General features: G+C 49.4%; 2 protein-coding genes across 5 annotated transcripts in view; one reads left to right on the top strand and one right to left on the bottom strand.

Moving 5' to 3' along the window:
* The window catches only part of FAM185A (family with sequence similarity 185 member A), an 86,462-nt gene extending 82,391 nt beyond the window's left edge, over nt 1-4,071 (bottom strand). Inside the window, exons 1-2 of one of the 4 annotated variants that reach the window (XM_039517734.1) lie at nt 3,172-4,069; nt 1,068-1,177 (exon numbers count right to left, since the gene is read on the bottom strand). In XM_039517734.1, coding sequence (XP_039373668.1) covers nt 1,068-1,177; nt 3,172-3,643 — 582 coding nt within the window. In that variant the 5' untranslated portion in view covers nt 3,644-4,069. Of the gene's footprint in view, nt 1-1,067; nt 1,178-3,171 lie in introns of all 4 variants that reach the window. The other 3 variants (XM_039517737.1, XM_039517720.1, XM_039517725.1) reach the window with 3 other exon arrangements.
* A 138-nt stretch (nt 4,072-4,209) lies between these two features.
* The window catches only part of CCDC146 (coiled-coil domain containing 146), a 117,784-nt gene continuing 109,293 nt past the window's right edge, over nt 4,210-12,700 (top strand). Inside the window, exon 1 of the mRNA XM_039517692.1 lies at nt 4,210-4,337. The gene's annotated coding sequence lies outside the window, so the exon portion shown is untranslated. The remainder of the gene's footprint in view (nt 4,338-12,700) is intronic.

The raw sequence follows: 12,700 nt of genomic DNA on the forward strand, positions 1-12,700 counted from the left end.
CTCAGTCTTATAGTTAGATTGTAAGCTCTTTGGGGCAGGAGCCTTCTCTTTTTTCTGTGTTTGTATAGCACCTACCACAATGGGGTTCTGGTGCAGTATTGACAGTACAGAATCTGGAGGGAAAATGGTACATGGCTTATAAAAGGCTTGGTCAGTTTAGGACCTGATCCCGTTTGAAGCTGATGACAAATTTCCCATTAAGGGCCTGACCGTCTACCTCTGAAGTTAAAGTAACTCCCCCTTTTTTGCATTTTTGGCTACCAAAAATACATATAAGTGAATGTGCCTGAAAACACATTCTGCGACCAGTTCTCTCTTGAATTACATTAATTTTAATACTAGTATAATTCAATTGATTTAAGTGAAATTAATCCTGATTTACAGCAGAGTTGGAACCCACTGTGAGTATTTCTACAAAAGCATACTATGCAGAGAAGTCTGAAATCTTCGGGGTAAAAAGGGGTCATGTCAACACAATGTATGGTATTTAATGGTAATATTGTCGGCAATTTAGCCGGAAAGTTGTATTCAAATCTATGGCTGAAAAATCATCCAGAGGGCATGTGTGTGACAGTGATGAACTGAATTAACTTGAGAAGGCAAGAGAAATATCATGATCTCAACAACAAAAACCAAGCATCCAAAAGAAAACTCTCCTTGTTACTAAATTAAACAAAAACATCATAGGCTGATCCTAGGAGGTACTGAGCTCCTCCTGGAAGATGCTGCACACCCTTAACTCACAACGGGCTTTAGCCTTCACTCACTGAAGTCAAGGCCAATTTTGCCACTGACTTTAGTGAGAACAGATTTTGGCTACTGGCTTCAGTTGTTGTTGAGGGCGCTCAGCTCTTCATTGTCTCAAGTCATCTATGATTATTAACTTGCATATTGTAATCAGTGCACTAAAAAACAATGAAATCAGCTATTGTATCATCTGCAAGTGTTCTTGCATGTGCACTGCATACCATATCTTCAAGACTAGATTCTGGCCTTATAATACTGTATTCCATAATACACAGTTGCTTTTAAAATAATGAGTATAGAGGAAGAAGACCTCTTTGTACCTTTATTGACTGTAAGATGCTAGTCCCCTTCTCAGTTTCTATTCTGCAGCTATCACAGTCTATTTTCTGAATCTTCACACAGCCAGTCCCTGATGTCTTGATATCCAAATCTAGAATAATGAAAGCAAAAACGGGGCTCTCTTAGTGCTAAAGAGAAACATACAACAGTTCTAAAACACTGTAATATCTGGTCTCAATCTATAGTAATTACACATAGAAGAAAAACAGAGCAGTCACTGAAAATACTCTACAACCACATCTTCTTCCAAAGCTCCGTCATCTTCTATTTTACTGTTGGCCTAGTGGTATTTTACAACACGATTTTCCTTGATAAACTAATAATACTGCAAACCTAAATACCCTCCAACTTCTGAGATTGTTAAAAGATGCAGTATAGCCAATAGAGGATTATAGGCTCCTGGAGGGAATAATCCACAGAGTATGCCTCCATCCGAAATTTTCAGTCATCCCAAAATATGCCATTCCTATGATCTCAAAAGTACACTTCAAAATTGAGATAACAAATATTGTCTATATATACAGTGTGCGTACATGCTTCTACAGGGGCGGCAGAAGGGGCACAGGGAAATCAGTACATTGACTAACGTACCTGCAGAGTAAGTATAGGGAGAAGGTATGAGCCTATGAAAAAGATGTTTGCATATATCTGTACATATTGTTTAACAGACATTTATGGTACTTAGTTCAGTAGTATGAGTTCCTCAAACATTTATGAATTTAGCCAAACAACAGCCCTTGGGCCTAGCTGAAATTTGGGGTTCATCTCTGGTGCAAAGCAGTTAAGGAGTAATATAGCTATTGGCCCAAGCCTGGTTAGTAACTACCAACATTTGGTGGCAGTACCATAGGCACTGGAACTAGGGTTGCAGGGGGAGGTGCTGCAGCACCCACCAGGTTTTACATGGGGCTCCGCTCCTGGCCCCATGCCCGGAGGTCCTGGCCACCGGCCCCACACCTCCGCTTCTGGTCCCGTGCCTGAGGGTCCTGGCCACTGGCCCCACACCTCCGCTTCTGGTCCCCCATTGCAGCTGCCTGCCCCGCACCTCCACTTGGTTCTGCATGCGGCTGCCAGCCCCATCCCCAGCTATGACCACAGCCTTGGCCCCCTTGCCCCTGTCCGGGTTCCCCCCTTCCCAGAGACACAGCCTTGTTCCCAGCCCCAGCTCTGGGGGAGGGGGTGCGGACTGGAGGTAAGGGATGTGGCTTTCAGCACCACCACTATTAAAAATGTTCCAGTGCCACTCGGCAGTACAGCTGAGCTGTTTGTAGGATTTGTACTCACAGCACTGTCTGGATTCAGAGGGAGTTTCTCACTGTTAAGGGATGACATAGGAATTGTACTGGAAAAGAAGAGGCCTCTCCCCTGGCATCCCTGTCTCTATGACTGCAAACACTATTGTCTTCCAGTTTTTGTAACTAGTAAGATCAGACATCCAAAAGCACACAAGCTAGTACAGCTCGTGACTCTGACTCAATTGGAGGTTGTGTTGGAGGACTGGCTGCACATAACAAACCTCGTAGGGAAAATCTGTGAACTGCAAGTGTGAACAGCCAACTGTCAGTATCATCAGTTCAACTGGAAAACAATATCAGCCCCCACTGATGTGTTGCCAATTCTCATAATACCTGGTGTTTTTCTTACAGCTTCAGCCGCTGGAATCAAAAGATGGCATGTATATCTCAGCTTTCATTCAAATAAAAAAAGTACATTTCTAGCCCCTATGGTTGCACAGAAAAGTTTGAAAATATGAAGTCAGTGTACCCTAAAGCCTCTCCTTCCAACCCTAATCATCTATGATTCTATGACTCTACGAAACCAACGGGAAAAGAAAAGGAACCATTTTAAAAAAAAGTTTCATGATTTTGTGGAGGGAGGGCCTGAGGTTGGCACTATTGCAACAGCACTGTCAGTCTTACAAAAAGGGCTGGCAGGAGAGGCCTAAGCCCAGGGACAAGGGGGACCCAGGAACAGGCCCAGGTGCATGTCTCAGTGTGTGGGAGAACGGGGATTGGACACACAGGGTGCATATTCAAACCTCAACTACACAGAATACTACACCTGAACCTGCCACACCTCACATACCAAACTTCATGGGTGTCTTCACAACAACAGCGGCCTTGCTGTCCATGTGGTCCGAGACAATCGTCATCTCCTTCAGCGCCTCGTCGTACTTCACCTGTAGGCGATCCAGATCCACCCCCTGGGGGAGGCTGCTGTCCACCCCGCTGACAGTGACCAGCGCTCTGTCCGCGTCCGGGTAGCGGAGCGGGTCCAGCGGGCGCACGGTAACGTGGCAGGGCAGCCGCACCTTCAGCTGGCCGAAGGGGCTGACAATCAGCGTCCACTCCTTGAGGGGCTTATTGCCCCGCTTCCTGCCCTCCTCGGGGCCCGCCGGGCTCCCGCAGCCGCTGGAGGGGCCCGTCACGAACAGGGCAGAGCGGGACCAGCTGCCGCCACTCGTCCCTCGCCAGGGGCCGCCGCAGCTCAACAGCCCCCGCCGGACCCCTGCCACCCTCACCCCCAGGTGCCACCAGCCCGAGCAGGGGGCCCGCATACTGCCCAGCGTTGATCCCGGCACCCTCCTCCGCGCGGGGCGCGGCTTATGGGAACCGGGCACCGCGGGCGAGGGTGGGGTCTGCCCCGCACCGGCGGGCACCACAGGGGCGGGTTATGGGGCCCGCCCTGCCCGAGGGCTGGGGCGCACAGCTCATAGGAGCCCCCCGCCTGCAGTTCCCTCACATAACTCGCAGCGGGGGGGGGGGGGGGAGATGGCGAACAGGGAACAAGTCGCTTGCCAGAGTCTAGACTAGCAAATTGGTGGGTGCCGCCGCCAGGCGCTCCCCACCCCCACGAGCCGTGGTGGCTGCTGGGAGTTGTAGTTCTGAGCCTCAGCAACTTCATAGAGAAAGGGCGCAGAATGAACTACAAATCCCAGCGGGCTACACCCTGACCCCCTCAGCGGCCCCTTAGTCCTCCGTCCACGAGCCACGGGAGAGGGTGGGGTCTTTCCTGTTCTGCTCCTATTGGACGGGGGGGGGGACGTTGCCACCAATCAGAAGTGAGGGGGAAAGAGGGTAGTGAGGCGGTGCGGCGGGTATGGGGGGAGGGAGTTGGCTGTGTCTCCATGACAACCCGAGACGCTCTGGGGCTGGTAAACATGCGGCTCGCGGCTGCCAGGCAGCTGCTAGGGGGCCCCGGAGGGAACAAAACGCCCCGGAGGAGGAACCTGACTGGGTAGGAAACATCAGGTAAGAGGAGCCCCGGGTGGCACAGACGCCTCGGCGCAGCGGCTGGTCCCTTGAGGGGGAGGCGCTGGCTGAAAAGGAGGAGGGGCTGGGGGCTGGGGTGCTAAAGGGTGGGGGAGCCGTGAGGTATTTGGGGGAGGGGATCGCACTCTGCAGGGTGTGGGGCACACGAGGAGGGGTCCACGCTGCAGGGGGACGCACACCCTGGCCGTGTGGTGAGAGGCATGGGGTGGGCACCCTGGGTAGCTTGGTGAGGGCAGGGCCTGCTCCAGGCACCAGCGAAGGACACAGGTGCCTGGGCTGGCCAATAGAAAGGGGCGGCACTCCATCTGTTGTTGGGGCGGCAGGTCCTTCAATCCCTCACTTGCTCTTCAGCAGCAGCTCAATTGTGCTTATCCTTTTTTTTTTTCCTCTTTGCCGCTTGGGGCGGCAAAAAAAGCTGGAGCCAGCCCTGGGTGAGGGGCATGAGGAGGGCACGAATTTCCTGAGGTGGGGCACCATGGGTGGTGTTACACGCCAAAGTGTTGGCGGTGATGTAATGCTGACAGACCCTGGTCGTCAGTGGGTAGGCTCAAACCTGCAGCTTAAAGCATAAGCCTCTACTGCATGAGCTAAAAAGCTAATGTAACCCCTCTGCCAGGCTGAATTGATAGCAGCAAGGGCCGGGTTCAATACATAGGGGTCCCTTCCCCCCAAACCAGCTCGAGCCCCCACCCAGTGACCTGGGAAAATCTTACACACACCCCTGGGCGCCTCGAGGAGCCAATACTTCCCCTCTCACAAGCACAGACTCTTGGTGTAACAGAAAAGGTTTAATTACATGAGATAAACAACAAGCATTAAATTGGGAAAATACCTCAACTAGAGTTCACAGGTCAAACTGTGAGCAAAGACCCACCCCAGCAAATTGGGCTGTGTCCTTCTCTCTGGGCCCTTGAGTCCAGCAACCCCCAAATCACCCACAGTCCCAAAAGTCCCACAATCCAAAAGTCTCTGTCCCGGGTCAGTGCAGCCCCAGAGTTCAAGAGTCTCTCTGCAGAGGTCCCCCTCCCCAGCCTGGGTAGAAAGGGGCACCTTACGTGGTTCGGGGCCAACTGCCCTGCCTCTTCGTGGGGTTCTGCTTCCACCAGCCATCCCCGCAAACAGCTCAGCTCCGCTGGCTCTGTGGGCTGCTCTGCTCTGCCAGCTGCTCTGGTCCACCAGCTGTCCTGTGATCTGCTCCAGCCATCCTCGCGAGCTGCTTGGCTCCACTCCACTCTGCCAGCTGCTCTGCTCCACGGTATTGCTTCAGGCTCCCCCACTCATTAGCACAGTACTCAGTGCTCTCAGCTCAGCAAGTCCAGCTCTTCAGTGATTTCAGCTCTTAGTGATTCCAGCTCATAGTAGGGGAGCCCCAGTGCCAGTGAATTCAGCTCAGTAATTTGTATCTAGATTCTTAAGGGAATCAAAAATTAACTCTGACATTCCACAGTGGAGAGAGACATAGGTGGAACTGGTGCTTCTGGCTCACACAAGGCGCTTATAGCACCAAGTACAGATATCTGTCCCCAGCCTCTCTCTTTTCAATGGGTTTTGGAACCCATGTCCCTTGTCTAGCAAGTGCTATTTAGTTGATAATGAAACCCTCTATCATAAGACAGTTTTGTAGTTCCTCATTTACTTAATCAGGGTGACAACATTTCGTTCCTCCTGCCCCAATAACAACGAAATTGGGGGTCCCACAGCTGTGAAAATAACCATCCCATGCTGCTTTGCGGTATGCTAAGTGGGGTGGGAGTGCCAATGCAAATAACTGAAATGCCAATGCAAACACTTGAAACTTCTTTCCGCACTCCCCATAATTTACCACCAGATGTCAGGGTGGGGCTCATCCTGACTCTGCTTACACTAAGTAGCTGGTAGCAGACTCATTTTAATTTCTCTCTCTAATTGGTCTTGGTGCCACTAGTTGGGACAGAACACCACACCCAGAAGGTGTGCAGGTTACATACTTTCACTAGCTGAGAAAGCGTGTCCCAAGCTTCAGAGATTTCCCAGTTAGAATCTGGACGAGCCCCCACTTGTAATGCCGACAGACCTCTGGTTGTCAGCAGGTGGGATTGAACCTGGTGCCTCTGGAGCTTAAAGCATGAGCCTCTACTGCATGAGCTAAAAGCCAACTGTCTGATAGCAGACTCATTTTATCTCTCTAAGTGGTCTTGATACCACTAGATGGGACAGAACACCACACCCAGAAGGTGTGAGGGTTACAGTGACACCTTGTGGTCAGAGCAGGAGTCCATCCTAGTGGCTGTAGCGGAATCAGAGGGCAGAGCTGGAGTTGCGGTGGAGAGACAAGCCATCAGTCAGCCAGAAGCAGAGGCACATTTGACTTCTATTTTGGGGGAGTAAGGGGCTTAATACTATTAATAACAGGTATAGGTGTAACTTCTGGATTTACCAATTGTTAGTGATACTTAATTCGTAGGCAATCCCTCGAGATCGAGGATGATCTCTTTCACAGGTTTTATTTTTCATGGGTCCTTTGGTGATTGAGGAGTCTGATTCTTGAGCCACAGGCTTGTTGGCAGCAGGGGCAGCTCTAGGAATTTGGCCGCCCCAAGCAGGGCGGCACGCCGCAGGGGGCGCGCTGCCGGTCGCCGGTCCCGTGGCTCTGGGGGACCTCTTGCAGACGTGCCTGCTGAGGGCGCGCTGGTCCCGCAGCTCCGGTGGAGCATCCGCAGGCATGCCTGCGGGAGGTCCACCCGAGCCGCGGGACCAGCGCACCCTCCGCAGTCATGCCTGCGGGAGGTCCGCTGGTCCCGCGGCTCCGGTGGACCTCTCGCAGGCATGACTGCGGAAGGTCCGCCGGAGCCGCCTGCCGCCCTGCCGGCAAAATGCCGCCCCAAGTGCGCACTTGGCGCGCTGGGGTCTGGAGCCGGCCCTGGTTGGCAGACATTGCAGGTGGTGTTAGAAGACAGGTTTGGGCCACGATTGCTGCATAACAGTTGTTTTTCCTTTCTTTTCTGGCATTTTTCTGAGACCAGGGGAAGACAGTTTTCCTCAAAAGTGGATGTTCCCTCTCTGACAAGTCTTCGCCAATTATCCCTATCCTGGGCTGCTGTCTCCCAGTGTGTGGTGTTGATGCCACATCTCTTGATGTTTATCTTGAGGTTGTCTTTAAAGCATTTCTTTTGGCCTTCCCATTTCCTTTCTTCTTTGGTGATTTGGGAGTTCAGCAGTTGTTATGGTAAGCATACATCAGGCACGCGCACACAGTGCCTGCTCCACCTCAGCTGGTGCTGGATAATCAGGGCCTCAACATTGAAGATGTTGGCCTCTGTGAGGACACTGACATTAGTGCAATGATCCTCCCACTTTATGTTGAGTATCTTCCAAAGAAAGTGCTGGTGCTGGTGTTTCCAGTTTTTCAGATGTTTTCTGTAGGTCACCCAAGTCTCAAAGCCATAGAGGAGAATTGGGATTATCACCACTTTATAAACAAAGTCTAGTGTTCTGATGTTGTGATTGTTGAACACCCAGCAAGACAATGTGCCAAAGGCAAGGCTGGCACAGCGAATTCTGTGCTGAATCTTGACTTCTATGTCTGCCCTCCTTGAGAGATGGCTGCCAAGATAGGCAAAGTCAATCTGACGTTGGAGGCCAATGCCCTGTGATAGATGGTCTTGGGTTAATGTTTTCAGAGCTGCTAAGAAACTTGAGAAAAGGGTGGGTGCCAGTACACAACCTTGTTTTACGCCAGTTTGGACGACAACGGGCTCAGCGGTAGAGCCACTGCACAGGATGGAGGCAGTCATCTGGTCATAGAGGAGACTTACAATGGTGATAAATTTGCTTGGGCAGCCAAACTTTGACATAATTTTCCACAGAGCCTCATGGCTGGCAGAGTCAAAGGCTTTGGTCAGATTGATAAAGGCCATATACACCTCCTGGTGGTGTTGTTCACATTTTTCCTGGATCTGCATTGCTGTGAAAATCATGTTGGTTGTGCCTCGTGATGGTCTGAAGCTGCACTGGGACTCTGGAAGTACTTCCTCTGCAAGAGGGAGCAGGCGATTTCAGTAAGATTCTAGCAAGAATCTTCCCAGCGATGGAGAGAAGGGCAATGCCTCCATAGTTGCCGCAGTCAGCCCTGTCTCCTTTTTTGAAAATGGTGATGATGTTAGCATTACATAAGTCAGCAGGGATTTCTTCGGTGTGCCAGATTTTGAAGAGCAGCAAGTGAAGCTTGTTAGTTAGTGTTTCTCCCCCCACTTTCAGTATTTCAGCTGGTATGCCATCGGGACCTGGTGCTTTATTGTTCATTTGTTTACTTGCTTTGCAGACCTCCTCAGGTGTTGGGGGGTTGGCAAGAGTTTCCCAGATTGAGTGCTGAGGGATGGAGTCAATGGTGTCATCAGTCACAGTCGATTCTGGATTTAGAAGCTTCCAGTGCTCTTTGATGGATTCGGTATCTTTAAGACGAGTACTACCATCTTTGGATCTCAGAGGCGTGAGGCCACATGAGCTTGGTCTGTATAGGGTCTTTGTCTCACAAGAAAAGCTCCGCATATCATGTCTGGCAGCGAATGTTTGGATTTCTTTTGCTTTGACCTCCCACCATTTGTTTTTGATTTCTCGGATCCTTCTTTAAGCTTCAGCTTTGAGCTGATGGAAAAAGCTTTACTTCTGACTGGGTAGCGGTTCGTTTTGCCAGTCGCAGAAAGCTTTTCTTTTCTGGTCCAAAAGGGCTGTAATCTCAGTGGTGTTATTGTCAAACCAGTCCTGATGATGGCAGGTAGCAAGGCCAATGGATTCCTTGCTGCACACTGCACAGATGCTTGGGAAGCAGCTAAGCTCTTATGTTCATTAGCTACAATGTTACTGGTGCTGATTAGAATGCACCCCTATATCTAGATGCCTGTGTTTCTGGGACAAATCTCATATTTTATAGGCTAGTAAAATTGAAACAGCCCCAGGCTGGAGCTCTGCTTTGAGGGTCAGGAGCTGTTCTCCTACCCTCCCCTTAGGTAGCCCATGTGGGGAAATGAACTTGGATGCACAGAATACCTGGCATCGCTACTCATCAACCGAACATTCCTTCACACACACCCCTAGAGGGTTGAGGGGGGTTTAATTGAACCGGTGCAAGATTGTGTGTTGACAAGGAACTAATCTCTAGAAGAAGCTTATTCAAATGGACCATTTCCATCAAGAAGACATGCATGGTACAGATACATGCTATAACTAAGGCTGCGAGTCTGTCACAGAGGTCACAGATTCCATGACTTTCTGGAACCTCCGTGACTTCTGCAGCGGCAGCGGTGGAAGCAGTGGAGCAGTGGCGGCGGCCCAGAAGAGCAGTGGCGGCAGGGGGGCCGCCTCCTGACCCAGAGTGGTAGCTGCTGGGCCATGGGCTGCCCCCTGGCCAGAGCAGCAGTAGCAGCAGCGGCCCTCCGGGCCACATCTCCCACACAGGAGCAGCAGTGGCGGCAGGGACCCAGGCCACTCCCCACCCCCAGGAGCAGCAGCGTCTCTCCCCGCCCTCCCTTAAGCACCTAAGATTTAGTTATGGGTATTTTTAGTGAAAGTCACGGACAGGTCTTTCACTTTTTGGTTATTGCCAGTGACCTGTCCATGACTTTCACTAAAAATACCCATGATTAAATCATAGCCTTAGCTACATCTATTACGAGAGCACCAGCTATGATCCCAGTTATAAATCTCTATGTGAACCACATAGGCACTGACTCCGTGGGTGCTCTGGGGCTCTAGCACCCATAGAAAAAAAATAGTGGATGTTCAGCACCCACTGGCAGACCCGCAGATCAGTTCCTCCCCCTCCCCCCCTGCCCTCCTGCCCATGGGCCTTGCCAATCAGTTTCCCCCTCCCCCAGTGCCTCCCGCCCATCACAATCAGCTGTTCAGCGGCATGCAGGATGCACTGGGGGGAGAGGGGAGAACGAGGGCAGGAAGAGGCAGGGGGAGGAGCGAGAAGGGGTGGGGTTGAGAAGAGGCAAGCTTGGGGCAAGGGATGGAGTGGGGGCGGGGCCTGAGGCGGAGCAGGGAGTCGAGCACCCCCAGGAGGTTGGTACCTCTGCTTACTCATACTGATGGGTAATTAGTGATTTGCATGAGTAGTCCCATTTAAGGCCATTGGATTGCTTGCATGGTAACTGCTTATCATTATGAGTAAGGTTCCACCATCTGGCTCTGTGGTCTTAAGTTATGCAAATATAAGTTAACTTGAATGCATAATTGTTAAACAAGCTTAAGTTAGTAAAAGAGGACACCTCTTTAGTGTGCTACTTCAGTACTAAAAATTTACAATGTGGTATTACTCTGGCAAAGAATCTGTGTTGCTACTACTTTGAGACAACAAATGCAGAGAAGAGCAATTGTAGTGCTTTCTGTATCTTTCATGTGTAAAGTTGAAAAGCTGAACTCGGGGAGTCTTTGAATGCTAAGACTGGGTGACTGGCAGTTATTAATAATTCAATAAAAGGTGTTTCTCAACATACATCTTTCTGTAATTCAGTTTATAAATTTGAAGAATGAAAGTTTAAAGGGACTGTCAATTCTATTTAATTTGGCAATTCTTCTATGAAGAGAGAGTGTATAAATATGGTACCTTCTTAAGCAGCAGATCTACTCCATCTGCATACACTGGGTCTTATCTTATTTGAGTATGTGCAATAAGATTATACTGTTTTTCACTCCTGCAAAAATTAACACAGCTAGGAAAGAAAGAGCTTGATTCTATTCTGTTTCATCCACAGAACCCTTTACTAAAGGGGTCTTATGGTTAAGGCACTGGACTTGGACTCAGGATCTGGGTTCAGTCCTTGACTGCTACAGACCTTTCTATGTGGCCTTGGGTAAGTCACTTATGACTCAATACTGCAAACTGCTCCATTGGCTGGACCTCTGTGTGACTTCATTGGAGATCAAAAGTTTGTCTGTCTTGCAGTTCTCAGTGCAAGAGCAAGGCGTTGGCCTCTTTGGGTAAGTCTACACTGCAACTGGGAGCAAACCTCCTGCTTGGGTAGACAGGCTGACGTTAGCAGGGCTTGAGCTAGTGCTAGTGGCGCTCCAGCTATCAGGCTAACAATTGCAGTATGGACATTGCAGCCTGGGCTGGAGCTAGACTTGAGAGCTCAAGTCTCCATGTCCATATTGCTATTTTTAGCACAATAGCTTGAGCCCAGCTAGTACAAGGCTCTCTACCCAGGCTGGGAGGCAAACCTGCATCTGCAGTGCACATCTGTATTCTGAAGACATTCCAAAACTATAGAACCATTGTGTAAGTTTATAACTCGTTCCAAGTTTCATTTATATTTGAATTAGACATTTCACTTTTTAGATATTGGAATACAATGCAACTTCTCTGCTTTGCATTGTGACCTTTAAAATCTAGTATCTCCCAAGGTACTTTTTAATTCCAGTATTTGGGAGGCAATTGATGTATTAATTATAAATTTATATTAGGTCCATGGGGAATGGTGTATGCCTTTACTACAGTACAAACTGCTTCCATTTTAAGAACAACATAGCTTTGTTAGTTCTTCCCTCCGAATAGTTTAGATCAGCAGTTCTCAACCAGGGGTCCGAGGCCCCCTGGGGGGCTGCAAGCAGGTTTCAGGGGATCCACCAAGCAGGGCCGGCATTAGACTCACTGGGGTCCAGGGCAGAAAGCTGAAGCCCCACTGCCCCGAGCCCTGTCACCCAGGGCTGAAGCCGAAGCCTGAGCCGCTTAGCTTCACAGGCCTGGGGCCCCAAGGAACTGCCCTGCTTGCTACCCCCTAACACTGACCCTGGCTTTTATATGTAGAAAAACAGTTGTTGTGGCATAGTGGGCTATGGAGTTTTTATAGCATATTCAAGGGGCCTCAAAAAGAAAAAGGTTGAGAACCCCCAGTTTAGATAGTGTAACTGCAACCTACAGTGTGAATGCCATATATCAACACTCACTCCCACACACATGGATTCTTCATCTCTGTTTAGAATTTCTTCCATGTAGCCTGTTTCTTTTTCTTAAAATCTTTCAGCATGGCTTAGAGACCTGAACAAAACAGCAGCAACATTGAGATAATAAACATATTTAGCAATTTTAACAGTTTGTTGATGAAAATTATTTTATTTATCAATATGTGTACATGTTTATGTACAATATTTCCTGGATTCAGTCTTGGCATATGTGCTGTTTACATTTGGTTTCACAATGTTTTGACTCCTCCAGGAGGCAATCAAATTGGTTTTTTCCATTATCAAATATAGTTGCTTAAATCTATCGGTAAAAGTCAAAACATCCTTGAAGGAATTCCAAACAGCACTAAAAGCAGGCTTAAATTTTACCATTCAAAGATTTCACTGCCCTAAGAGACCAC

Source organism: Mauremys reevesii, linkage group 1 (assembly GCF_016161935.1).
Source record: "Mauremys reevesii isolate NIE-2019 linkage group 1, ASM1616193v1, whole genome shotgun sequence".
NCBI classification, from domain to species: domain Eukaryota; kingdom Metazoa; phylum Chordata; order Testudines; family Geoemydidae; genus Mauremys; species Mauremys reevesii.